This window comes from Phocoena phocoena, chromosome 9, assembly GCF_963924675.1.
Source record: "Phocoena phocoena chromosome 9, mPhoPho1.1, whole genome shotgun sequence".
Taxonomy (NCBI): Eukaryota; Metazoa; Chordata; class Mammalia; order Artiodactyla; family Phocoenidae; genus Phocoena; species Phocoena phocoena.
Window position 1 is genome coordinate 828577 of NC_089227.1, and position 26263 is coordinate 854839.

Below are 26263 nucleotides of genomic sequence, written 5' to 3' on the forward strand. Positions count from 1 at the left end.
AGTGAACGAACGACATTAGGAAGGAGAATGTCAAGAGCAAGGTGTCAACCTGTGAGATAATCGGTCCAGTTTTTCAATTGCCTCGATGAATTTTCTCCTTTAGTATTGCTCAGTTTTCCTCTTATTTTGATTGTAGCATCTAAGGTGAATTTGGTTGATGCCATAATATAATTTACTTTGATGGTGAAATGGCATCAACTCTTAAAAGCAGGAATGTATGGAAACCCAGTGCCGATAACCACTTACCCTGTTGCTACTACTGCTTACCATGTACTTCTTATTGATTTAATATTATTTAATTAACGATGCTAATAACGTTCTCCTGTTTTTTAGCTGAGGATGAAAGCCCAAGGGGTATACGTGCGTGTGTGGGCTGACCACACGCATCTGTGTGTACCTGTGCCACACAGCATCCTTACACCCACCTCCCTGTATCCTCGATAGGGTTTCAGGTGGTTTTGCAAGGAGATCTGAAGTACTGTCAGATAACGCATTTTAAATATTAAGGAAGGAATGTGCTTTCCTGTGTAGGGTCCACAATGCGTGTCTCTCCCTCCGTAATGCTCGTGGCCTGAATCTGTCGACTTGCTCTTTCCAAGAAAGGGATCCTTTCTGGAGAAATCACTAATTAGGGCCATATCACAGGAGAACCTATTAACGATTATAGACACACTGTTAGCACTTTGTGGTGATTTCCTTATAGGATTTCCCTGTCTCAGTCACTTCATAGACGTACCTCCTTTAGAACCCCTTTAATCTGCTCAAGTGGAGAACCATTTTGAACACACATCACAAAGCTCTAGAATTGGCCACAATCCCTCTGGAATCTGTAGATTTCCAATACTGACTGCGTTTGAAATAGAATTCTGAGTGCCTTTCAAGCGTAATTGGTTCAGTAATTGGCCCTCACTAGTTTGATCTGTTGTGAACGCTGTTCTGTAGAATCCCCTCCGGCAGATTTCAGGGTGTCCCATCCTCCCGCAGCACTGAAAGATCTTTCTTTCAAGACTTCCGGTATTACCTTTACTTGGTAAAGTATAAGTGAAACCATGTTTTAGCATAACGTCCTCAGGGCTCCCCTGGTGGCGCAGTGGTTAAGAACCTGCCTGCCAGTACAGGGGACACGGGTTCGAGCCCTGGTCCGGGAAGATCCCACATGCCACGGAGCAACTAAGCCCGTGCACCACAACTACTGAGCCTGCGCTCTAGAGCCTGTGAGTCACGACTACTGACCCGGCATGCCACAACTACTGAAGCCCATGCGCCTAGAGCCTGTGCTCCGCAACAAGAGAAGCCACTGCAATGAGAGGCCTGCATGCTGCAATGAGGAGTGGCGCCTTCTTGCAGCAACTAGAGAAAGCCCGCGTGCAGCAACGAAGACCCAACACAGCCAAAAATCAATAAATAAGATAAATAAATTTATTTAAAAAAGAATAACATCTTTGTTATTCACAGTAAATAGTCAATATTTATTGTTCTTTGCCAATGTGAAGGTTACAGAGTTCAGAAAGTTAATGTAATTTGGACATTAGTTGCCTATCACTCCTTTATGAACAACTGCCACAATAATGGTTTGACCAAATTCATGTGTTTTGAAAATCCAGATCTAACCAGGTCACTAATCATTGGCTGAAGGATAGGTCCACGGTTCTCAGCCAGGCCCCTCCAGTCTGGCCCCTCACACCCAGGGATGCTGCATGGGGTGTCCCCTCTGCCCCCACCCCCGACGTTGGCGTCTGGTCCCCTGCCTGGGCTGGTCCTTTGTCAGGACTGACTGCCCCGCCTCCAGGACCCTCCTCGTGCCCCTCCCGTCTCCCAGGCCAGGCTTGATGTCCTCCCCGTGTTTCCAGTAGAGCCTGTTTTCTCCATCAGGGCCGTCTGTGTTTTTCTTTTTTTAACATTTTTATTGGAGTGTAGTTGATTTACAAGGTTGTGTTAGCTTCAGGTGTACGGCAAAGTGAATCAGTTTTACATATACATGTATCCACTCTTTTTTAGATTTTTTTTCCCATATAGGTCATTACGGAGTACTGAGTAGAGTTCCCTGTGCTCTACAGCAGGTCCTTATTAGTTATCTATTTTATGTATAGTAGTATGTATATGTCAGTCCCAATCTCCCAATTTATCCCACTCCCCCTTACCCCCCAGTAATCATAAATTTGTTTTCTACATCTGTGACTTTATTTCAGTTTTGTAGATAAGTTCATTCGTAGCCTCTTTTTAGATGGCACATATAAGCGATATCATATGGTATTTGTCTCTGTCTGACTTACTTCACTCAGTATGAGAAATCTCTGGGTCCTTCCACGTTGCTGCAAATGGCATTATTTCAACACAGTGCCATTTGTGCCAGTGTTGTTTCACAGTGTTTGTCTGTTACTCTCCTCTGCTTGACTCCGCGTTCCTTCATGCAGGAACTGTTTTACACCGTCGCAGTCAAATCATGGAAAGAATAGGAAGACCCTGCCCTCTGCATCTACGCAGATGCTTCCTGTGTCCCCTCCCAAGCGGCGTGTCCCCCACCTGCCCAGGTGCCCTTCCCTGCCCGGCACCTGTCCCCGTCCTGCAGTCCTGCTTCCGCCAGCGTTGTCTGCTCAGATCTGGGTCTCCATAAGAACCTGAGCTCCGGCCACACCCGAGTCAGGTTGGGTGGGCTTTGGGGGGTTCCTGTTTGTTCTCTCTCTGGTCTGGGGCTGGACTCTGCTCTCTGTACCCCAGGCCCTGGCTGGGTCCGAGCAGCCACACAGCCCAGGGCAGCGTCTCCCTTCAGATACATCAGCTGCACCGAATCCCTGCAAAGTCCTGCTACACCAGCGCCCGTCAGAATCCTTCCTTTGTAACGCAGATGCCATTTTTCATGATCGGCAGTTGGAAGATGGCCAAGTGGCCCATTTCTGAGCGCAGGGGCATGAGCTGCATGTGTGTTGCTGAGAGGAGGCTGACAAGCAGTGACCTTGCTCAGTGCCCCTCATCCGCCAGAACCACTTGAGATGTAACCAGTAGGCATCTGTACCTGAACCCTGGGGGCAGACGCCCTCTGGGGACAAGACTAGGGAGCAGGTGTAAAGCTTCCCAGGTGACGCTAATGAGGAGAATTAACTGATGCATCTCGGAAACAGGGATGGGTTAGATGGCACCACGTCCTGGTACAGGGAGAGACGACCTCTGGACAGCCAGGCCAGGCTGAAGGGCCAGGGACGCACCCTCACCTGGGAAAGGGGGGGACAACAGTCAGGAAGAAAAGTGTACAATTCAGTGGATCTTCATAAACTGAGCGCACCTGTGTTCCCTTCTCCCAGACAGGAGCTGGAGCAGCCCCGAAGCCCTCCACAGTCCCCTACGGGTCAACCCCACTCTGTAGATAAGCGCTGCTGTTTGTATCACCACTGATTCCTTTCTCATGCTTTTGCATATTACGTAAATTACACCATATAACACATACTCCTGAGTAGCTATGTCTTCTCATCATCTACGTTGGGTCTTGAAAAATTATATGTTTGTCCAGTGGTGATTACAGGTATGGAAAAAATAATACAGGGAAAGGAGCTGGGGCCACTGGGATCTAGATATGGATATTTTATTTTATTTTTAATACCTTTTAATTTTAAAATAGTTTAAAGCTCACAAGAAATAGCAAGATTAGTGCAGACAGAGCCTATGTGCCCTCCCAGTGATACTGTGGTAATGTAATAATACACTACATCACAATGTTACATTGATAAAGCCAGGAAATTGATGTTGGTACAATACTGTCTCATTGTCTGTACTCATTTGGTTATTAAAATATTGGCATATTACAGTTTGCAGAAATTGAGATTTACTTGAAAGCTAAAATTCACCAGAAAGAAAATCATCAGGAAGATTGGAAAGTGAGCTAGCTCAGATTTTGAGTCAACAAATCAGAGGTGAAACTTCACTTTATGTTCATCTGACAGGTGTCTGCTGAGTGCTTGCTGTACACCCTTCTACACCATCCAGCACGTGCTATGGAGCCGTAGTGTTTGGGGACTTTTGTGAGTAATCTACTTTATTAAAGAGCCTGTTTGCTAAAAGGGGTCAAAGTTGATTTCTTATAACTTTGCGATAAATTACTTGTCCTCTAGCACAAAAGTCTGGCATGACTTTATTGCTCATAAAATTGAAAAGTAGTTTGAGTTTGGTGTCCATCCATGTCACTGTCTTTTAGGCTGATGTACATTTCCTTTGCGTTAGAGGATGAATGTTGACCCCTGATAGTAACCGGCCAACGGGATGCAGAACTCGGGTGCGTGGGCCAGAGCCGGTACCGCAGACTCTGGGGACCACGTCTTCTGTTCAGATGACGTATGACCTTTCTCTCCCTCTAGATTCTTCCAGTCCATTTCCCAAATGTGAATCAACTCTGACTTACCCTCCCAGGGGCCACTCTGCCATTTGAGGCACAGTCACATCTTCCAAGGACGTAGATGTTGAAAAAGAGCAAGTGAGGGTGTTGGAAGGCAGAACTGGTGGAGACATTCTCGTGTTGTACAACCTTAGTAAGGGTTACAGAGGCTTCTTCAAGAGGGCCACCGCTGTGTCAGATATTAGCTTGGGCCTACACAGGGGAGAGGTAAGAGAGCTTCTCTTTGTACCTTTTCTGTTGCAAACCGGCGTCACTCTAATTGTCCATCTGTTCGTGTTAGTCTCAGGATATCCGAAATGGAAACTAAGAGCAGCTTCACATTTCAGGAATCTCTGCAGGGTCTAGGTGGAGAGTCGGTTGGCTCTTTCCCTCGTGAAAACTCTGCTGATTGAGTGATGGGGTTTTTTCTGTTTCATAATTTTTAAAATGTAAGTGATCGGGGAGTTTTAATTAGTTTGGCTTATGGGGTGACTCTATTGAGTGCAAATATTTTATAAATCCAATTAATTAAGGAAACCACTTCTAACTCCTGCTTGGACTTCAGTACTCTTTAAGTGGCCAATTAAGCCCGTCTAGTAATATGCTATTCTGGAAAGGTAGAAACACTCACACACTATAGCCATAGCTCAGAGTTGTTTTTCCATGAATGTGTGTGTCATTAATTCTAGTAGAAATGTTTAATCTGAACTGACAGAAGCCATACAAATTGTTCCCAACATGTGTTTAATGCATAAAGGGAAATCAGTTCTGGAAATGATTACCTTTAATTAACTGTTAAAAAGAAAAAGAGTATCTCGCATTCACATTGTACCAAGCTTCTGAGAGATTCAAAATATGTTATATCGTTATCTGATTGGCATCCATGCTCTACTTGTGAGCGGATCTGAGGTGAAGAGAAGCCAAGAGATGGGTCTGGATCCATCCAGGGACCCTTAGACCCTCACCGAGGTGTGTGGTCAAATGGGACAGAGGTTAAAGAAGTGGTTTGTGCAGTTGTGGGCTACTCAACTCTAAGACTAGCTATGTGATTTTTGCCATCTTATGGAAATGTTTTCTTACCCTTGCTTTAAAATATAAACTTCTGTCTTGCTACTACCTCTCCTTTAGTTTTAAACTAAAGTGCGAGAGAAAAACTTGGAAAACTTCCTATGAGAGATGCTCCAAGTCTCTGAAATGATCCAAGATGCATTTACCTTTGGGTTCTCTTCACTAGGCTGTTTATGAGCATCTGAGTTTAACGACTTAGATGTAAAGTCCTATGCAAGAGCCTGCAGAAGAGACGGGTGGCTAAGATGTGTCCCCGTCCCTCTAGGAATTAATAATCGGGTGGGAAATGGGAGATCACAAACATACACAGTGTTGCGTAACAGCAGGGCAAGGGTCAAAGGCACAGAGTGAATAGCCTCGGAGCTGTACGTCCAGAGAGGGGGCCTCGAAGGAGGAACGGGAGCACCGTGGGAGTGGGGAAGGCAGGGGGTGTGCAGAACTTTATGAAAAAGGACGGTTCAGGTAAACTTAAGCCTAAGCCAGGAGGGTAGATAGAGTTCAGATAGGCTGATGGTTTGTACCTGGGATAGCAGCTCAGGTGTGGTCCGTGACACGAGTGACATGGGACAGGACGGGTCTGCAGCAGGATGGACCCCTATATCAGAGTCTGGGAGAGACCCAGTCAAGGTGGGGGAAGCGTGAGTGTTGAAGCAGGTGGCACCTGGAGCTACAAAATAGGGTTCTGTGATAATCAGGTGGGCTTGGCCAGAAGAAATCCAGAACAGTCTCTTTTCCAGGGTTCAGGGAACCAGGAAGCCAGCTTAGGTCAGGAGACATCGGGAAACAAGTGTTCTGGAAGGAGATCAGTAAGAATGAAAACGTCTCAGCTTCCACCACAGAATCCCCAGCTAAGGATATCCAAAGGTTCAAGGTAGAGGCTGGGGCCGTGAAAGAGCGAGGCCATTGTTTCCTCCACGGAATGTAAGACAGAGTGAAGCAGATGTGACCTGGTGCTGAGCGAGAGTATAGGAATAGAGGGCCTTCTTGATTAGTGTCAGCGCTGGAGTGAGAGGAGAGAGCCAGAGAGACGGAGAGATTCAGAGACAGAGAGGAAGGCAGGGGAATAATAATGATAACGATGATGTGACTCCTAAAAAATATTGCGCTTACCAGAGGGACATAGTTGGGAGCCTGTTGGATGCACCCTGGATAGGACAGGAAATTTCAGCATAATTTGTGGTCGTTGGCCTTTACTTCTCATCCTCTTGAGTTTTCCAGACGTGAATTTGCTTACTTGTCTGTGAATTAACACTGAAATTACACCACTCAAATGCCACGGTGATTTCAGAAGTACTGCATGAGCTATAAAACGCGTTATACATTTATTTTACGATTGTAAAAGTCTACAAATAACACAAACCAAAAATATCAACTCAGAGTTGGGTGAAAGCAAGTGCTGTTTCCGATATAATTTTGATTTTATGGTTTGTTTGTTTTCTCCTCTCAGTGCTTTCGGCTTCTACAGGTGAACGGAGCTGGGAAAACCACCACATTCAAAATGCTGACCAGGGACCTGCCTCCGAGCTCGGGACACACCATCCTCAGGACTCCCATGGGGTAAGATTTAATCAGATTTAATTGTTTTGCTGCCTGTAGAGATAATCATCAAGGCCAGAGACCCCCTGCCTCCCTTCAGTCCTGTGCACTAAAGTCAGAGGAGATCATTTCCCTCCAATTTACTTTCCAATGACCACTCCTCACAAGGGGGAAAAGAGCCTCCAGATGGGAATGAAATGAACTTGACGTTTCCGGCCAGAGGGTAGAGGAGGTGTTGGCAAAAGCTGCCCAGGGCTGACCCCTTCCAGGGGCGCTGGCTGCTCTGCCCCATGAACCCAGGTGAGCAAGGAGTAGTCAGGGGCTGGCTCTTCTTGCTTTGCCATCTGTTGGAGCTTCAGACACCCTCCCCCAGTGCAGGGACCAGAAGGGGCATGGTGGTTTCATCGTTTCCCCACCCGGACCTCATCTTTCGGGCAGTACAGCAGTTTTCCAGCTAGTCTTCCAATAGCGTGCCCTTCGTGTGCGTCCCAATCCTATCACTGCTCCCAAATCCCGTCCTCTACCCCGCTCTTCTGATTCTCAGTGCTGTGTGATGACGTCCTGGCCTCTATCTTTCTGCTTTTCCTACTATAGTGAATTCATTGTAACTTGATAACAGATTTTAGAAATCTGTCGTTGAACTGACATAAAGAAAGAGACATGCCTTGTGCTACATTCTCTGAAGGTCATGATATAAATAGCCACCAAGTCCTCAGTGCTGGACTTGATTTCACAGTCTGTCTACCTGGGATCCTCGAGTTACTCCTAAGTAGACTTGGAAGTAATTTACTTGAGATTTTTCTTATATAGGTTCAAATACAATAATTGAAAAAAGTTCAAAAATATCATAATTGAAAAAAGTTCAAAAATATCATAATCATCCATTAATTAGCTGATTCTTGGCATCAACAAATAGTTTATTGTCCATCTACGATGTGTCAGGCACCAGGAGGACAGAAATTGTTCCTGTGATCCTAAAACCCAGTGTTAATATTTGTATGTCTCCTACTAGTTTAATTTAAACATGCATAGATATCTGTGTGTATATATCTAATTTTATCTATTATCTGCGTGTGTGTGTGTATGTATGTGAAATATAGGTGATTAAATATGTAGAGAAATGTGTATTTTAAAATCAGACACGATCATAAAGATCATTGTGTAGACTTCATTTACACTTATTGGATGAACATTTCATAATCCTCTTCAACAATATTTATTAAAAGATTTAATTTTTTAGAAGCCTGGTGGGCATGCCATTTCATTGTTAGATTAATTTGCATTTTCTTGATGACTCATGAACTTGACGGAACGCTCTCCCCACATTTAGCTGTTGCCCGGGGTTTCTTTCTGCCAGTCGACTGTCATGACCATTGTTCTTTTCTTATAAGGTTGTCTTTTTGTTACTCATTGTGTACGAGTTTTTAATACATTCAACTAGTAATTAATCCTTTGCGTGCTTTATATGTTTTAAGTATTAGCTTCAGTGGTACCTTGTATTTTAACTCTGTTTTAAAAGTTTGTGTGTGTAGAGGTTCTCAGTTTTGATAAGACTGATTTATTCTTTTTTTTTCCTTTGCTATTTCTTGCTTTTTGAGTCTCAGGAAATTCTCTTTCTAAAGTAATAAAACTATTCTCCATAGTTTCTTTTCAGAGGCTCTATTCTGCATTCATGTTTCTAATTTATATGGAGTTTATAATTGAATATATGGTGTAATGGAAAAACAATCTGATTTTTTTTTCTGATCCCAAATTCCAGTTTGCCTAAGGCCATTTTTACAGCTATGTGTCTTTTGTCTGTCAGTTGGAAGCATCTTCTGCTCTGTACCGAGTGCTCAGCCAGGCTGGGACTCAGCTTTACCATCTCCTGCTTCAGATGCATCCTGGTGGGTTGCACCACCTATCTGTCTTCCTGGTTTTTCATTTCCAGGACAGTCTGGATTACTTTGGGCCCTTTACGAGGTATTATTTTAGAATCATTTTGGTAACCTGTATAAGAATGTCAAAATACTTGAATCTTGGTTGGAATTGAATCAAATTTATTTTATAATTTGAAGAGATTTGCATCTCTATGATATTTTGTCTTCCTTATCCTTAAGTCTGGTAGTTACCCATTTATTCAGGTCATTTAAAAAGCATCAATTCAGTATGTTGCACTTTTCTTTATAGAATCCTTGCATATCTATCTTAGATTTATTCATCCTGATGAATTTGTCTTCATCAGGAGGTAATTCATGTCTTAATTGTTTATTTTTCGGGACTTTCTTCTTTGGTTTTTTCATGGCTAGAGAATTTGCTGGTTTACCTCGCGAGTGAGTTTATGTGATTTTACTCTCATTCTCTCTTTTGCTGTCACCTTCCGTGTATCAGTTTGCCGCTCTTTCCACTATTTACTCCCTAGATCTCTCGTCCAGGGCCAGGTCGTATGTTGAAAGTTTGGGGTTCCCGTCCTGCGGCCACAGGTGGATGGCCCATGTGAGTCCTTGCATCGCCAGATCCTGGTCTCACTCTGGGACCTGGCCTGGAAGATGAGCAGCCTCCACGTCACCTTCTCAGCCTCCTCCTCCCGGGAGAGGTGGGGCTCTAGACCCAGGTGTCACACACTAAGCTGGGCTCTGGTCCCTCTGCATCCCTATACGAGTGCATTTAGTCCCCGTTACCTCGCAGGGGCCCGATTCCTAGCTGCTGTGTGTAATTCAGGTCAGAACGCAGTGACCAGTGGCTTCAGACCCTACGTCCTGTACTCTCTTGTTTCTGATGCACAGAGATATTTATTTTTGAGTGTGTTTTTCTATTCTACACGCTTGTTACAGAGCAGTGAATGAAGTAGATAAATATCTATTAGTCATTTCTTTTTAATTTAAGTATAGTTGATTTACAATGTGTTAGTTTCAGGTGTACAGCAAAGTGATTCAGTTATATGCATGTATGTATATATGTTTTTTCAGATTCTTTTCCCTTATAGTTTATTACAAACTATCGAATATAGTTCCCTGGGCTATACAGCAGGACCTTGTTGTTTGTCTGTTTTATACATAGCTGTGTGTTTATGTTAACCCCAAACTCCTAATTTATGCCTCCCCCACTTTCCCCTTTGGTAACCGTAAGTTTGTTATGTCTGTGGGTCTGCTTCTGTTTTGTATATAAGTTCATTTGAATCATTTTATTTTTTTAATGTGGAGAAAAAAGTGTAAAGCATCGTGTTCACAATTCTCACTGGAATTTTAATTGATTTTATGTTGCATTTATAGATTAATTTGAAAAGAACTGGCATGTGAATGCTGTGTCTTCTTTTCTGCAAACGTTGTATATTTTTCATTCACTGAAATAAATCTAATTCCTTTTAAAAAGTATTTTAATCCATCTAGGATACAATGCTTATCCCAGTAATTCATGAAACATCTCCTTTTCCTCCTGTGGTAATGCCTCTGATTCCAGGTTCCTTTTTGCTTTCCCTAAAACCGTTGAAACAATGTTAAATAGCAGTGTATCTTATAACTCACTTATTTTTTTTCTTTTGGTTTCATTGAGATATAATTGACATAACAGTATAAAGTTATAAACGATATATGTTTAAGGAGTACAGCATAATGATCTGACTTACATACATCGTGGAATGTTTATCACAAGTTTAGTGAACATTCATCATTTTATTTAGGTATAAAATAAAAGAAAAAAACATATTTTCCTTGCGATGAGAACTCTTAGGAAGTATTCTCTAAACAACCTTCATATATAACACACTGCAGTGTTAATTGTATTAATCACGTGGTACATTACATGCCTAGTACTGATTTATTTACCTTATAACTGGAAGCTGTACCTTTTGACGGCCTTCACCCAGTTCCCCTTCCCCCTATGCCCTCCTCTGCTAACCACAGATCTCATCTCTTTTTCTGTGAGTTTGTTTGTTTGTCTGAAGTATAATTGACCTGCAACACTGTGTTAGGTCCTGGTGCAAAATATAGTGATTTGATATTTCTATACATTACAACAGTATCACCATGATAAGTCTAGTTACCATCTGTCACCACACAAAGTTATTACGTTATTGTTGACTATATTCCCCACACATACATTTCATCCCTGTGACATGTTTATGTCACAAATAAAAATTTCTGATTATTGATCTGTCCTTATCTTTCTGTGGTATACTTCCCGGACCGGGACACGAACCCGTGTCCCCCTGCATCAGCAGGCGGACTCTCAACCACTGTGCCACCAAGGAAGCCCTCTGTGGTATACTTTATTTTGTCATGGATTTAAATATTTTCTTATTTGCTAAATTTTATATAGCATTTTAAACTTACGATTCATCATGAAAATTAGTTTGTTGTTGAAAAATCTCATTTTAAATCCTTACTATTAGATTACTCCTGTTTTTAATTTTTGTTGTTATTTTGACAATTTAAGTTTTCTAATAAACTTATTTACTTAATTAAAAATTTTAAACTACTTACATGGAGTTAGAACTATCATTATCTTAATAGTTATATTTTTTCTCTTCTCTGTGCCTGTATAACTTGTGATTTTTTTCCTATAAAAATGTCTTTGTACTTCCCAGACTTTGACTATTTTATTTTAAAAAGAATGAAAGATTGAATTTATTTAGCAATTCAATTTCTTTTTCAGTTTTTCAGCAATTCAAATTTTTTCAGACAAATTTATTAAATTTTGTCATTTTTATTAACCTCTCTACCGTGCTTTTCTCAATCTAGTTTTGTGGTTTTATTTCTAACTTCTTGATTTGAACGATTTTTAAAATCTTTTTTTCTTTAAATAAAGTATCAAATCATTGTCTATAAATATGATTCTTTGTACAGCTTTACTCTGACCCTAAACATTTAATGTGTGATATTATTGCTGTCATTATTCTATAAATAACATATATAATTTTGATTTTGTCTTTCCAAAATTTACATAGAAGAATATTTATACTTACTCAAAATCTTGTGTTTCTTGGTTTAATATATTTAAAAAAAATTCTTAAAAAAATTTTTATTGATGTTGTAGAAAAGAACATCTCAATGAATCTTCATAAAATGAAACCCTTTTGTAATCTGTGTCTCACTCAAGAAACAGCACAAGGCCCCTTAAATCCCTATCCAGTCATTTCTCCCCTTCAAAGGTAACTCCTATCCAGATTTTTTTTAATGTAGCTTAGTATATTTTTATAAGGCAAACTTTTATAACCAAGACTCAGGCCAAGACCCAGAACTCTGGCAGCTAACTGGGAAGCCAGTCAGCCTGCCCTGCCTCAACCACACCCCTGTACCAGAGGATCCTGTGCGGCTTTATCACCCCAGAGTGTCCCTGGGCATCAGCGTTTGACCTTGCTCATTTGTAAAGACCTCGTAGGACTTTCAGACCCTCAGTCTACAGGTCCCCTCTTCCTTTTTTTCTTTTCTTTATAGTCTACCTTTGATCCTGGGCCACTGGACTCGGAGACCTGCCTGTGAACTGTGCTAATTGCATACAATCGTTGAGGTCTAACATGCTCTGTCCTGTTTCTTGCAAGTTGCAGCTGGATCCAGAGGTATAATCAGGCTTGAGGTCTATCCTTTGACATAAATAAGCAGGAGGTAATGTTTCTGTTTCTTTCTTTTTTTTTCTTTTTTTCCATCAAGAACCATCTGATATCTGGTCTTCACTCCTTTTTTGATGTCTAATGCCAAGGTTAATGCATTAATTCATTGGAGATTGCAAAATGGTAGTATTCTAACTCTTATCATTTTGTTTTCATTTACTAGCTGGAATAATTTTATAAGGAGTTGCTGTCACTACATTTTATTTCACTACCCAGAGGTATAGTTTATATAAAAAAGGACAGATAAACGCTTGTTTTTGTTTTCCCTTTTTATCTACTCGTTTTCAAGATAATCAATTGATTTCCAATCACCCTCAGAGGTGAAAAATTAGGAGTTGTTTGCTTGTTTGTTGTATTATTCTGATAGATTTAAAATATATCAGAAGGTTACTTTGTGCTTCGTTATCCCTTTCACTTCTTAAGGGGGCATTTTCTTGCCTCTCCCCTTCCCCCCAGTCTGGTTTCGTCATCCTTGTACTAGGAATGATGATGGCTCAGACATGGAAGATTCAGCAAGGTCTCAATGTCCAGCAGCTGGCATGCACTCCTCACGTAAGGACTGTTCCCTTGCGTAGCTTCCGTGAGGACAGCCAGAGACCTGAAAGCATATCTGTCTTACTCCAAATTCTGCATGTTTGAACGTTGTGCTATCTGTTGGCTCTTGTTTGTTTGTTTTTAATTTAATTTTTATTTTATATTATAGGTGATTTATATGGTTCTTAACTGTTATAATCATTGCTATCTGTGGGCAGAGAATACAATTAAACTTCAGTGAGTCTATGACTATTGATAAAAAGTCAATATTTGGAACTAACTATGTTCAAGAACAGAAAATAGAGAGAACTGTTCAGTTGAGTGAGTGTACGAGCTCTGTGGGGTTGGGGTCGTAGATCCCAGCTACCATCCGGAAAGGGAACCATGCCACGTGCAGTTGAAGCTCTCTCAAGTGTTATGTTGCTGATTTTTCTCCGCAGTTTTTGCTGACTGTGTGGTGCATTTTCTTTCCCCTGATTTCTCTTTACAAGTACATATGGACAAAAGGATCAGAATGTCAAAAGGAAACAAAAGTATATGGTTTATTTTTTCAGCCCTGGAAGGCTGTTTCTCTCCTTAATAATCCCATTCCATCATTTGTCAAGTAATTGGAAAATGAAATTCAAATAGCTGGTCTTGAAAGGAAGAATAAATTTACATCCCCATAATGGTCTATAAGACCCTTATTATGCTACATGTCTGTGTAATTAGTTTAATTATAACTAGATCACTCTTGCATTAATTATATTTTTAACACTGATTATTTGTAATGTTAATTGCACATTGGTATTCAAGGGATTAAATGGATGATTAGAACACAATGGAATTTTTAACTACTTAGACAGTTGGTATGTATATTTCTGCCCAGGAACCTCATAACTTAACTGCTACCTAATTGAAATAACAGCAATTCAGTCATTTGTTAGATTAGGGTTCCTTTTGTCTCTTGTTTGAGGACATGTTATTAATTTTTGTGAATGCTTATCCTCAAACCTGAGACTATGTCCTGACTATTCCAATTTGGTTTAAAGTATCACGAGCTCCTGGTATAACGGTAGTGGTCACAAATTGGAAGACCACAGGCCAAACCCACCTGCCCTGTTGTTTGGCGAGCACAGTGTTAAAATGCTCACCAGCTCTGTGTTAGGGGCTTGGCTTTCTCAATATCACCTAATAATTGTAACAACTTTGGGAAAAGGCTGTTACCCTAATTTAGCAAATTGGGAATCTGAGATTCAGAGGATTGAGTGGAGCGCAGACTTCCAGGGAGGGGCAGAGGATTCGAACCCATGTTCACAACGTACAAGTCACCAAACAACTGATAGTTGGGATTTAGGCCAATGATTGTGGCACTGGACTAACAGGAGGACTGAGGTGCTGACTCAGAGCCCAGCCGACCTGACTGGTCCCTCCTGAGAATGAGCTCGGAGGCTCATGAGATTTTGGAGGCTCCTCGGGGGGTGTAAAACAGCTTTGGAACAAGGCCCTGTGCGTGTTGAGCGTGTTTGTAAGTGTCATATCCCGTCAGCATTGTGGAGGCTGCATCAGTTTCTGCTGGTCCTACTGATTGATGATTATCCACAAGTAAATATTTACATGGTGGGAAAAAAAAGAAACAACCCCAAATCCTGTTTGCATTTTTCCTTTCATTTCACCTCTCTTATCTGTTCTTGATCCTAAGACCAACCTCCTTTTCCACACCCTAATTATTCTGATCTCAGTAATACCTTCTGATCCCAATAACTACATATATGTTTTTATATCTTAAATATATTATATATATTTATATATCATATACTTATGTATTAAATATATAGTATATGTTAAAATGTATATATTTAAATATTCCTTTCAGAAAGATATATACCAACACTTCTATCTTTCTCATAGATACACTTAAATTATAGTACTTATCTGAATATATACTCGTTATGAATTTTTTTGGTAAAACTCAGACACTTTTATTTGCACTTTAAAGAGTGAACAGGCTGCCCACAGAAATGGTTATGAAACTTGAAGTGTTTTATTTTGTACTTAAAAAGTGTAGGTCATTGATTCATCTTTATAAATAATTTCTCTGGTAACAGCAATTAACTTCTTTTAACCTCCCACTCAAAAACCTCACCACTTCATATATTCCATGTTACTAGTACCTTGGTAATAGTGTTACCAAATTTTCCTGAGACCGGTGTGTAATGTTTCTCATAGAAACCTAGAAATAATGCAAGTAAATATAAACATTCATTATTCAATGGGGAATTATTTCTGAACATTAATATAAAATTCTTAATATAAAATATGGGTATATTTAAATGTGGAAGTTTTACCTTTTTTTGTATGTGAAAATACTGAAATTTAAAGACAAAAACAGTGATCAAAAAAGACAGAGAATAGAGAGACATAATATATAGAGTAGTTACAAAGTCAATTAAGCAATATTTAATGACAGTTAAGGTGAAAGATTAGCATGACCTGAAAATGCTCTATTACTAGATGAAGGTTAAACCACAGTTATTTTATAAGTGCCTATCTGAGGCCGCAAGAAAGAAAGGGAATCCTGGTTCTATAAAGGAAAAAGAAGCTCACAAAGTGGAGTGATAGCCTGGGCTGGTGCTGTGGCTGCCTGACAAAGGGGCAGAGCGACTGTGGGTCTGGGAATTGGAGGCTGAGGTTTTAAGGTCCCTGAAGGTGAAGAGATGAGGCTGCAGCTTTGCACAAGGGGAAACTTTGAACCGAAACCCTGTATAAATCTAGCATCACTGAAGGGCTGCATCCTCACTGGTAAATGGGCTCTTGAAAAAATGGCAGAGAAAGATGATAAGAAAACTTGTTGGCTTCTATTGAGGCTCAGAGTTTTAAATGCAAGGTCTCCCCTGGATTTTGAAACCCTGGGATTCTACCTCCTGTGAGGAGGGGAGTCTGAAGATGTGGCACATATATACAATGGAATATTACTCAGGCATAAAAAGAAACGAAATTGAGCTGTTTGTAATGAGGTGGATAGACCTAGAGTCTGTCATACAGAGTGAAGTAAGTCAGAAAGAGAAAGACAAATACCGTATGCTAACACACATATATGGAATTTAAGAAAAAGAAATGTCATGAAGAACCTAGGGGTAAGACAGGAATAAAGACACAGATCTACTAGAGAATGGACTTGAGGATATGGGGGAGGGGGAAGGGTAAGCTGTGACAAAGCGAAAGAGAGTCATGGACATATATACGCTACCAAACGTAAGGTAGATAACTAGTGGGAAGCAGCCGCATAGCACAGGGAGATCAGCTCGGTGCTTTGTGACCGCCTGGAGGGGTGGGTTAGGGAGGGTGGGAGGGAGGGAGACGCAAGAGGGAAGAGATATGGGAACATATGTATATGTATAACTGACTCACTTTGTTATAAAGCAGAAACCAACACATCATTGTAAAGCAATTATACTCCAGTAAAGATGTAAAAAAAAAAAAAATTAACTACTGTGGCCAAGGACCCTCATCTCTCCCTACCCAAGAATGTAACATAAAGAATGTAACATAAAGAATGTAATATAAAAAAAAAAAATAAAACATGGTCCCCGTGGGCACCTGGAAGAAGAAAACACAAAACTTATTTGAAAGGAAGCTCCCACAACTTACACTTTATGGGAATTTCAATTTAAAAAAGAGAGTGCCACTAAAATAGAGTTTGCAATCAAACATTACAAAACTCACAGAAAGTTATCCACTGAGGATATACATTGATGGATATGACAAAGGGGAGAGTTGGCCTACTAAGAATCTAATACAATAGAAGTGCAACCTCACACAGAACGTACAACATGAAGGAAGCAACATGACATCATAAAAAAGAACAGATTTGAAATAAACACCTTCTAGGATTGAAAAAGATGGTCATTGAAATCAAAAAGAAAACCTAGTTCTTGTGTTGAAAACAAGTAATACCCAGCTTATGAAAAATATGTGAAAGAGACATTAAGAAAGATGAGGGATAGGAAGAGAAGATCCAACATGTGTTTAATCAGATTTGTGAACAATAGAACAGGGAGAATGGAATAAAGGCACTGTTGAAAGAAATAATAGCTAAGAATTTTTCAGTACTAATAAAAAAGATGACTCTTTAGGCTGAAAAGCATAACAGAGAAGAAGATATTCATACTTAGACATTTTATAGTAAAACTGCAGAATTCCAAAAACAGAGAAAAAAAGAGAGAAAACACAGATCATCGTAAGGGTGTGGAATTAGACTTGTCCCTGTTCAAAATAGTCATTACTAAGCACCCATGGCTTCTAAGCTTAAATTTAAATAAATTAAATTAATTTTAAATTTAATTTCTTGGTAGCACTAGCAACATTTCAAGAGCTTACAAGTTTCTTCTGTTTCAGACGGCACAGATGCAGAACGTTTCCGTGGTTGCAGGAATTTCTGTTGGAAAGTGAGGAATTTCACCAAAGGTACCTCCTTAGCAGTAGGAATATACACAGAAATCATGGAATAATAGCATGGATGAAAAAGCTGGAATTTCTGGACAGGTCAACAGTCATTACATCTAGGTAGGGAATTATCAATTATTTGTATTTGTTCCTTATTCCTTCTTGTGTTTTTCAAATCTTGTATCATGATCATGTGTTAAATTGTCAGGTAATTAAATAAATAAGCAATAGGAAAACGCTTTTAAGACACAAGGCTTTCTCTTCACATTTCAGACCAGCATTTTTGGAGCCTGCTCTGCTTTCATATGTGCAAGTGGGATGGACTTTTTTTGGCCTTAGTTTCCTCCTGTCTTAAATGATCATTAACATAGAATTTGTGGGAGCAGTAAGTATTAAGTGCTGTAACACCATCAAATTGATCATATTATGGGTACAGCACTTAGGAATCGATAAACAGATTCCTCTGCTTCATTTAAGCTACTGCAATATCTATGTAAAATACATAGAGCTCCTTTATTGCTTATAAAAGCCTTATCTTCCTTTAGACTGACATGAATCCCAAATTGAAGTAGGTCAAATCATAACCACATCAGCTAGGAATGACATGAACATGCCTTTCCATTTTAAATTAAATGGCAATTTAACAACACTAATACAGCTAGGAAAACAATGAAGGAAATCCCTCTTTAATCTTACATTAAAGTTATTTTTATTCTCATAGTCTCAGTTTTGCAAAAGAAATCTATTTATCTAACTATACATATGCATGCATACATAAATACATAGTTGCAATAATAGTATTATTTTGGAGCTGAGACTGTAATTTTTGTAATGAAAAATACCTTCAAGATGTAAAGGACTGCTGACCTTTCATACAGAGTGTGCAGCGGGTTTTATTATTTCTTGATATAACTTTATCCTATGCCAACAAAATTGCTCTGTACTCCTGGCCTGATATGCCACTATAATTGCCTCATCTTGGGTAATCTCCGTGTTTCATTACAAATCCGTATTAGAAGAACTCTGAACGTCCCCTGGCAGAGCTGTGTCCTTAAGCATTTTGTTCATTAAGGTATAATGCTCACTGAAGAAGGACATTGGAGGCAACCGCTTCCTTTCTCAGACACTGAAATACAAACGCCTGCTGGAGGTCTCTATAAATTGAGAATATGTTTTTTTCTAAGGCTACTGTAACATAGAACCATATTTTCTTTAATAAATAGAATAGGCTGCTAGGGGTAGGGGGTGGTCGGAACAGCAGCTTCGGGTATTTGATTTTCATCCAGAGAGTTTTAAATGACCAAGACAATCACAGAGGAACTCTGCTGAAGACTCTGTAATAACCTAAAATGGGAAAGGAATTTTAAAAAGAATAGATACAGGAACATGTGTAACTAATCACTGCTGCACACCTGAAACTAACACAACATTGTTAATCAACTGTGCTCCACTATAAAATAAAAAGTTAAAAAAAGTCACAAACTTACAGCTTATATATTGAGCTGTACGAGGGTTCAAATATGAGCTTCGAATATTAAACTCAGAGTTAGTCAACTGTCTGAGCTCACTCGCTCTCTGTAAACTGCCCCCCCTGCAACTGTGAACCCTTCTCCCCGCTGCTGGTCTCCCACCACATGGTGGCTGAGCCGGCCCCAGCATCCTGCGGGTTCTGTCTCTGCCCCTTCCTCAGCACTCTCTCTCTATGTTCCCCACAGGCCCCCTTCACCCGAGGAGCCCTGATTCCCCACCAATGTCAAGCACAAACAGGTCATCAGACTCCCATTAGGACGGTAGGACTATCCCCAGCTCCGTCCTAGGACTGGACTTGAGCGTATCCCTGTTGAAATGCCCTGTCCTGTCCCGTTGTGTCTCACCTTTGGTCGTCCATTTATTGGAGGGTGAACTCCCTGATGAGTGTCGTTTTCCTCAATAAATGATCAACCCTTTCATTGTCCAGGTGGAGAAGCGGAGGCCAGGGAGGCGGGGAGACTTGCCTTAGTCGTAGAGTTTGAAGTGATACCCAGTGCCTATTCCCTCCCAGCTGCAGTTTGACATTTATGGAAATAAATTTTAAAAATTCTTTTTCTTTTCACAGTGGATATCACCACTGGTTGAATAACAGTATGTGTGTGTTTGCGTATGTGTGTAATATTACGCTATTATATATGTGATAGTTTGCTAGGACTGCTACAGCAAATTAACAGACTTAGGCAATAGAAATGTGGGTGGCTTATGCAATAGAATTTTATTTTCTCAGGGTTCTTTTTTTTAAAAAAAAATTTATTGAAGTACTGTTGATTTACAATGTTAACTTGCTGTACAGCAAAAGTGACTCAGTTATACATATATATATATATATATATTCTTTTTTCATATTCTTTTCCATTATGGTTTATCACAGGGCATTGGATATAGTTCCCTGTGCTCTACAGTAGGACCTTGTTGTTTATCCATCCTGTATATAATGGTTTGCATCTGCTAACCCCAAACTCCCAGCCCTTCCCTCCCTATTTTCTCACGGTTCTGAAGATGAAAAGTCCAAGGTCAAGGTGTCAGCGGGTTGGGCTCTGTGGAGACCTCCCTCCGGGGCTTGCAGACGGCCCGCCCTCTTGCTGCGTTCTCACGCTGCCTGGGGCCTGTCTGTCTCTCTTCTTATAGGGACACCAGTCCTTCTGCTCCACACTTATGACCTCATTCGATCTTAGTTACTTCTCCAAGGGCCCATCCCCAGTGCAGCCGGCAATCCCATTCTGAGGCCCTGGGGGTTAGGATTTCACATTTTCTACGTGGAGACAAGTCATCGCTGCTCTGTGCCCCCAGCCGGCATCCCACAGGGCTTCACTCAGTCACGTGGCAGATGGGGATAAAAGAACCGTCCGTGGAGCTCTCTTCTCTCTGTCCTCCTCCTCCCTGGACCCACCATTCCCTCCTTCCCTCTTCTCCACTCACTTCTTCCTCTTTTCTGGAAAAGCTAAGGTGTTGAGTGTGCACCACACAGAAGCCACATCCACTGGGAACTGAACAGACGTTGCCCTTTCTCTCTTTCTGCTTCGATCTAATCACGGTGCGTTTCACACTGTCACTTTAGTGCAGATAACGTTCATACACACTTCATCTTTCGTCTGCATCAAACCTGGCGGAATAAACCCAACACTCAAACGTCTTGCAGTGCAGTGGTGAAGGGCAAAGCCTCGGTCCGTGCCTGACCACAGTGCGTGGGCTCTACAGCAGAGCTGGGCAACCTTCTAGAACAGGGGCCCACACATGTCACTCTTCACACCCACCCTCTGCAGCAGGAGCACTGGAAATGCATTCTGAGAGAAAACAAATAATATAATTCTAAACACTTCTAATGAACCACAAAATTAAGCCAACTAAACGCACACCACTTTTTTTGTTTAACATCCACATGGGAGCAGTTGACATTATCAACAGTCTGAATTCCCAGATATCCCTTTATGATTAGAGATGAGTTGATGTGATGAGATGATGAGATGAGATGATGTTAGTTAGTTTTTCCTTTCTAGTTATTCCAGTGGCTTGATCTCTACCTGGTGTGGTTGATTTTTGACCCTAGAGTAACGCACAGGAAGGCATAGTACTGACCTCCCCACCTAAGGAGGGATAGTCACCCAAGATAAAATTCTAGTTCCTTGTTTGTTTATATCTAAATTCTTATGGATCTGTATCTTATTCAGGGTTAAAAGAGTGAGACAGAATTAAGATTTGAATTAAAAAAAAGGTTATCCACTTATTACCTACCATACCCTTTATTCAACAGTCTGTCTTTATTGATTTGAAATGACCCACTTATTTAATACACTGTTAGGTATGTTTATATGAACTTGATATGTTTATGTGCTTTTAATTTTGAACTTGTTTGCATTTTCTGGCACAAAGTCTACCCTATTTTTTAAGCTACGGTTTTATAACATGTTTTACTATCAAAGCCAGTCCCTTCATTATTAGCCATGAGAATTTTCCTGTTGTGAAATCTACAGAGATAGAAACAGTTGTCAAAATATTGAAAAGATTGATGATGTTGAGTCTCCTCATTTAGGACTATTGTCACTAAGAGTTTTCTAGCAGATTCCTCATTAAATTTTAATATAACTTATATATTTCATGTTCTGGATACTCCTCCACATTTCATTTTATGTAATTTGATAGTGCCATGAATGGAACTTTCCTTCTCTTATATTTTTAATTGGTGAATGTTGACATACAAGGAAACTATCTTTTTTCAAGCTTTGACCAACCATTTTGTTAAATTATTCTATTTGATCTAATATTTTCTTAGTTGGGTATCTCCACTTTTTTGGTAGAGAAAAATATTACTTCTTAAGTTCTAATATTTATACCTCTATATATTTTTCATTGTTTTATTTAAACTAGAATTATGCTTAAACCTGCATTGGTAATAAGTATCTTTTACTAAGAACTCACTTTTTCTGAATTTTTTCAGAAAAAAATTTTCTGGATTTTTTTCCAGAATTTTTTCTGGAATTTTTTTCAGGAATGAATGCTGATTTTATCTAAATCATGACTGTCAGTGATCTTGTTTTCATCCTTTGGACTATATTATTTTTTATATTTTTTAAGGAATACATATAGACAGTGGTTAACTTATTCAGTGTTTATACTATTACGATTATATACATACTGCTCAGAGTTGAGCCCTGAAGCCCCACGACATTTCCTTTCTTGCACTAAAAGTCCTCATGAAGACTCTATATGGGTTCTCTTAATCAGTGAAAGCTTACTTCCTTTGGTGCTAAGACATCGTCTTGATTTCTTTTCTTTTTCCATTCTCCCGCTTGTGTTTCTTTATTGTCTCTTCCTTGGTCTCCATTATTCAGCTGTCATGTTTCCTAGAATGAAACATTTTCTCTTCTCTGTTCAATAACTTCATCATCTAGTTCTACTTTCTGGGAGATTTTCTCAACTTTACCTTCCAACTGTTTATTGAGTATTTTATATTAATCATAGTTTTTACATTGTCACTAGCTCTTTGTTCTCTGTGGTTATCTTTTTATGAAGCATGACATTCTATTTGTTTTTCATAAATGTGGCACCATCTCTTACCTCTGAAAATATTGATATACTTTTAAAATCATCTCTCTCTCTTGTCTCCAATCCAGGTTCCTGTTCTGTTTGCTTGTTTGCTTTGGTTTATGTTGTTCATGTCACATATTTCCTTCAAATGACTAATGCTCATTGGATATTTGCTTACACTTTATACTTGAGCACTATAAATCTTAATGAAGACTCTATATGGACTCATATACAGTGTATATTAACTGGGTTTCATGTAATTTAGGGGGGCAGTAAAGGCAAATGTAAATTTAATCCCCATCTTTAATTGGATGTCTAGATTTACTAACTAGGAACTACCTTTGCATTGCCACTGTGACCCCATTTAACCATGTCCTATTTGTTTGAACCTTTCAAAAACTTGAATTACCAGAACCAGTAGTGACACACTTTTTGAATTCCATTCCCTTAAGTCTAGGGGTAACCAGATCTTTTTCCTCTTCAGGCTTGATCACATAAACTGGGATCTTTGTTTTAATGAAGGATAACTGAGGTGTGGAGATGTATGTTCTGATTGCTGGAATATCAGAGAGTTACTTTAGTTTCTTTCACTGTGAGAGACAACCAGGGTGCACAAATGTTTCAGAAGCTTCTGAATGTTGCTCCATCGCCTTCTGCCCGCCAGCCTCACTTTGCTATCCGTTCAGATATTCATATCTTTCATTTTCTATGCTCTGAAATTTACCAAAACAAGCAAGAACACACACCTACTAGAGAATGGACTTGAGGATACGGGGAGGGGGAAGGGTAAGCTGGGACAAAGTGAGAGTGGCATGGACATATATACACTACCAAACGTAAAATAGATAGCTAGTGGGAAGCAGCCGCATAGCACAGGGAGATCAGCTCCGTGCTTTGTGAACACCTAGAGGGGTGGGATAGGGAGGGTGGGAGGGAGATGCAAGAGGGAGGGGATATGGGGATATATGTATATGTATAACTGATTCACTTTGTTATAAAGCAGAAACTAACACACCATTGTAAAGCAATTATACTCCTATAAAGATGTTAAAAAAAAAAAAAAAGCAAGCAAGAAAACAAAGCCCATTAACTATTCTTCAGGAATTATTGTCTTCATAATATTTTCATTTTGGGGTTATTTTTAGCCCTCTTTTATACATTTTTTTTATTAACTTCTAGAAAGTGGTTTTGGTTTCCTCACAGTCCTTCTTTATTTTGAGTTATTCTTATCCTAGGAGACTTTGAATTTCATTTGGATGCTACTTTATCTGTCAGTTCCCCCATGGATTGATGTTTCTCATTCGCTAAGGGTGCCGCATCTCACGTTCTACTAGGGAGTGTCTACATGTTTCCTGAATTTTTCAGACACCCTCTTGCTGAATTTTCTGTCTGTTGCTCCCTTTCCACTCTTCAACACTATTTTTAGGGGGTATCATTTTACTTCTCTTAGACAAGGCCTGATCTTTCTTAAGTTGATGTTTCTCAACTGCAGGATTCCCTCTGCACAGGTGGGGATGGCTGCGTATAGAGTTTAGAGATGCAGCCGGAGGTCTGCTGGAGTTGCCCAGCTCCCCGGTCAGTGTTGGTGGCTGGCAGGTTTTTACCTCTTGTTCGTCCTTTGTATTGAGGTAGCATCATTTCTCGCCTTCACTGCCTTTGCCTGCAGCTCAGAACTAGGGTGGAACATAGACACGGGCTGTGTCTCAGGGCAGCCCCCTCTTCTGGTGCGTGTGCCACTTCTCAGAGCCAGGATCCAGGTGCTGCGTCTGTGTTGGGGGACGGTGGGTGTAAGTTTGCCTTCCTTTTCCCCCGCATACTCCCTTGTATGATTTGAATCCTTATTATGAGCTGGTTTTTTAATAGTTTTTTTTTTTTTTAAATCTAAGTCCTTCTGTCTTATAACTATGAAGATGCCCTCTAAGACTATTACATTGCTTCTCTGTGTGATGAAATTTTGTTGAATTTTATGGGCATTTTAAGGTAAACATTAGAGATGTAATTTCGAACTGGAAGTTTGACCTCTGCTTGTGATCAGTAATTCTGATAACAAGGTAAAGTGAGAATTAATGTGGGTTAATATGAATTAACTTTTTTTTTTTTTTTTTTTTTGCTTTTTCTCAGAGATGTAGGCAAGGTTCAATGGAAACCAAACCAGGTGAGAAGGGTTGAGGGTCAAGGAGAAAGGAAATAGGGCAAATTAGTTTTGGGATCATGGTGCTGTAAATTCTGAACAAGGGTATTGAAAAAAGTAGAGTCAAGTATGACTTTGAGGTTGAGAAGTTTGCGACAGGATTTTCTGAAGAATGAAGTGTTAACCAGCAGTAGGGGATGCAGAAAAGGAACCATTGGGGGCAGAAGAGGGGGTCTTTATTCTTCTTTCTTCTTCTTTTTGTTTTTTTTTAGTTTTTTATTCAGTTTGGTTTTTATTCAATTTTATTTTCCCTGAAATAATGCTCTTTTTTTAAAGGAACTAATGCACCATAATTCATGCTCTTTTTCCTTTTCCTTCATAGAAAAAACTGTAAAAGGTAAATATGCATCCCGAGACAGGGATGAAGTTGTGCTTTTGATATAATTTGTTGCCTTTGAATATGGCAGATGATGACCCAAATGATTTAGCATAAACAGTAAACATTTGGTATTACCTGTAACAACACTAATGTATTATAATTTCCATGGAGAAGGAGGACGCTTTTTAGCTTCGAGCTATTACATAAATCACAAAGGAGTGTATTTTAAAGGCTGTGGGCTCTTTGAATGGATACGACTTTGGTCTCAAATATCAGTTTCCTTATTGCATTCCCTTTATCAGGTAAAGAATTTTTGTAATGTTGCTTTAGCATTTGTCATCCTCATTTTAAATATTTTTGGATATACACATGATGGAAATATTCCAAGACTATAGACTATAGTGTACCTGGGTACCCCAGTGGGCCCGTCCCCCTCCAGGGCCTTCTTGCTTACATTTGTGCACCTGTGTGTGCAGATCTACATGGCAGGAGAGGGAGTGAGCCAGGGTCCCTTGTCAACATCAGCTTCTCAGTTTCTGAAACGGTCATTGGTCTTCGTGTCGGCTGCCAATCTGGGGTCAGGGAGGACATTTCTGTTTCCTGGAAAATAATTTCATCCAAATATAAGTTTATTTGCTTTGATATGTGCAAAATAATGTCTTCTTATTGTTTTAATTTCCTCTATATTTGTAATGTCACCATTTTTATGTCACATTTTGTGATGTTTACTTTTTTTTTTGCCCTTGAGGAATGGCTGATTTGTCTACTTTTTTCATGAAATCACCTGTTTATTTGTTCTACAATGTTTTGTTTCCTAATTTTTTAATTTCTACTTCAGTCTTTCCTCCAAATTTCCTTTATAAAATTTTCTAGCTTTTTTAGTATGATGCTTAATTAATTAATTCCAATTTTTTCTTCTCTGTTACTGAAAATATTTAAATCCATGCACTTTCCTCTGACCGCTGTTCTCGATAATTTTCCACATGACTTCATTTTTGTTATTTTCCAGATAGTTGGCAAAGTCATTTGATTTTTCTTTTTCAGAAAGAGCTTTTACTTTGACATTTCAAAGTTGTATGATGTTTTGTTTTTGGCTGGTTTTATTTCGTTCAACAGGAAATTTTCGTATGTCCTGTTTCTTCTTGGTCTACTTTTGTTTGTTTTTGTTGAATGCTTGTTTTTTGT

At 39.8% G+C, this 26263-nt stretch overlaps 1 protein-coding gene across 1 annotated transcript in view; it reads left to right on the forward strand.

The window, feature by feature from the left end:
* LOC136128512 (ATP-binding cassette sub-family A member 13-like) overlaps window positions 1–26263 on the forward strand; it is a 236572-nt gene that overhangs the window by 154944 nt on the left and 55365 nt on the right. The window contains 2 exon segments of the mRNA XM_065884331.1: window positions 4399–4591; window positions 6879–6988. Coding sequence (XP_065740403.1) covers window positions 4399–4591; window positions 6879–6988 — 303 coding nt within the window.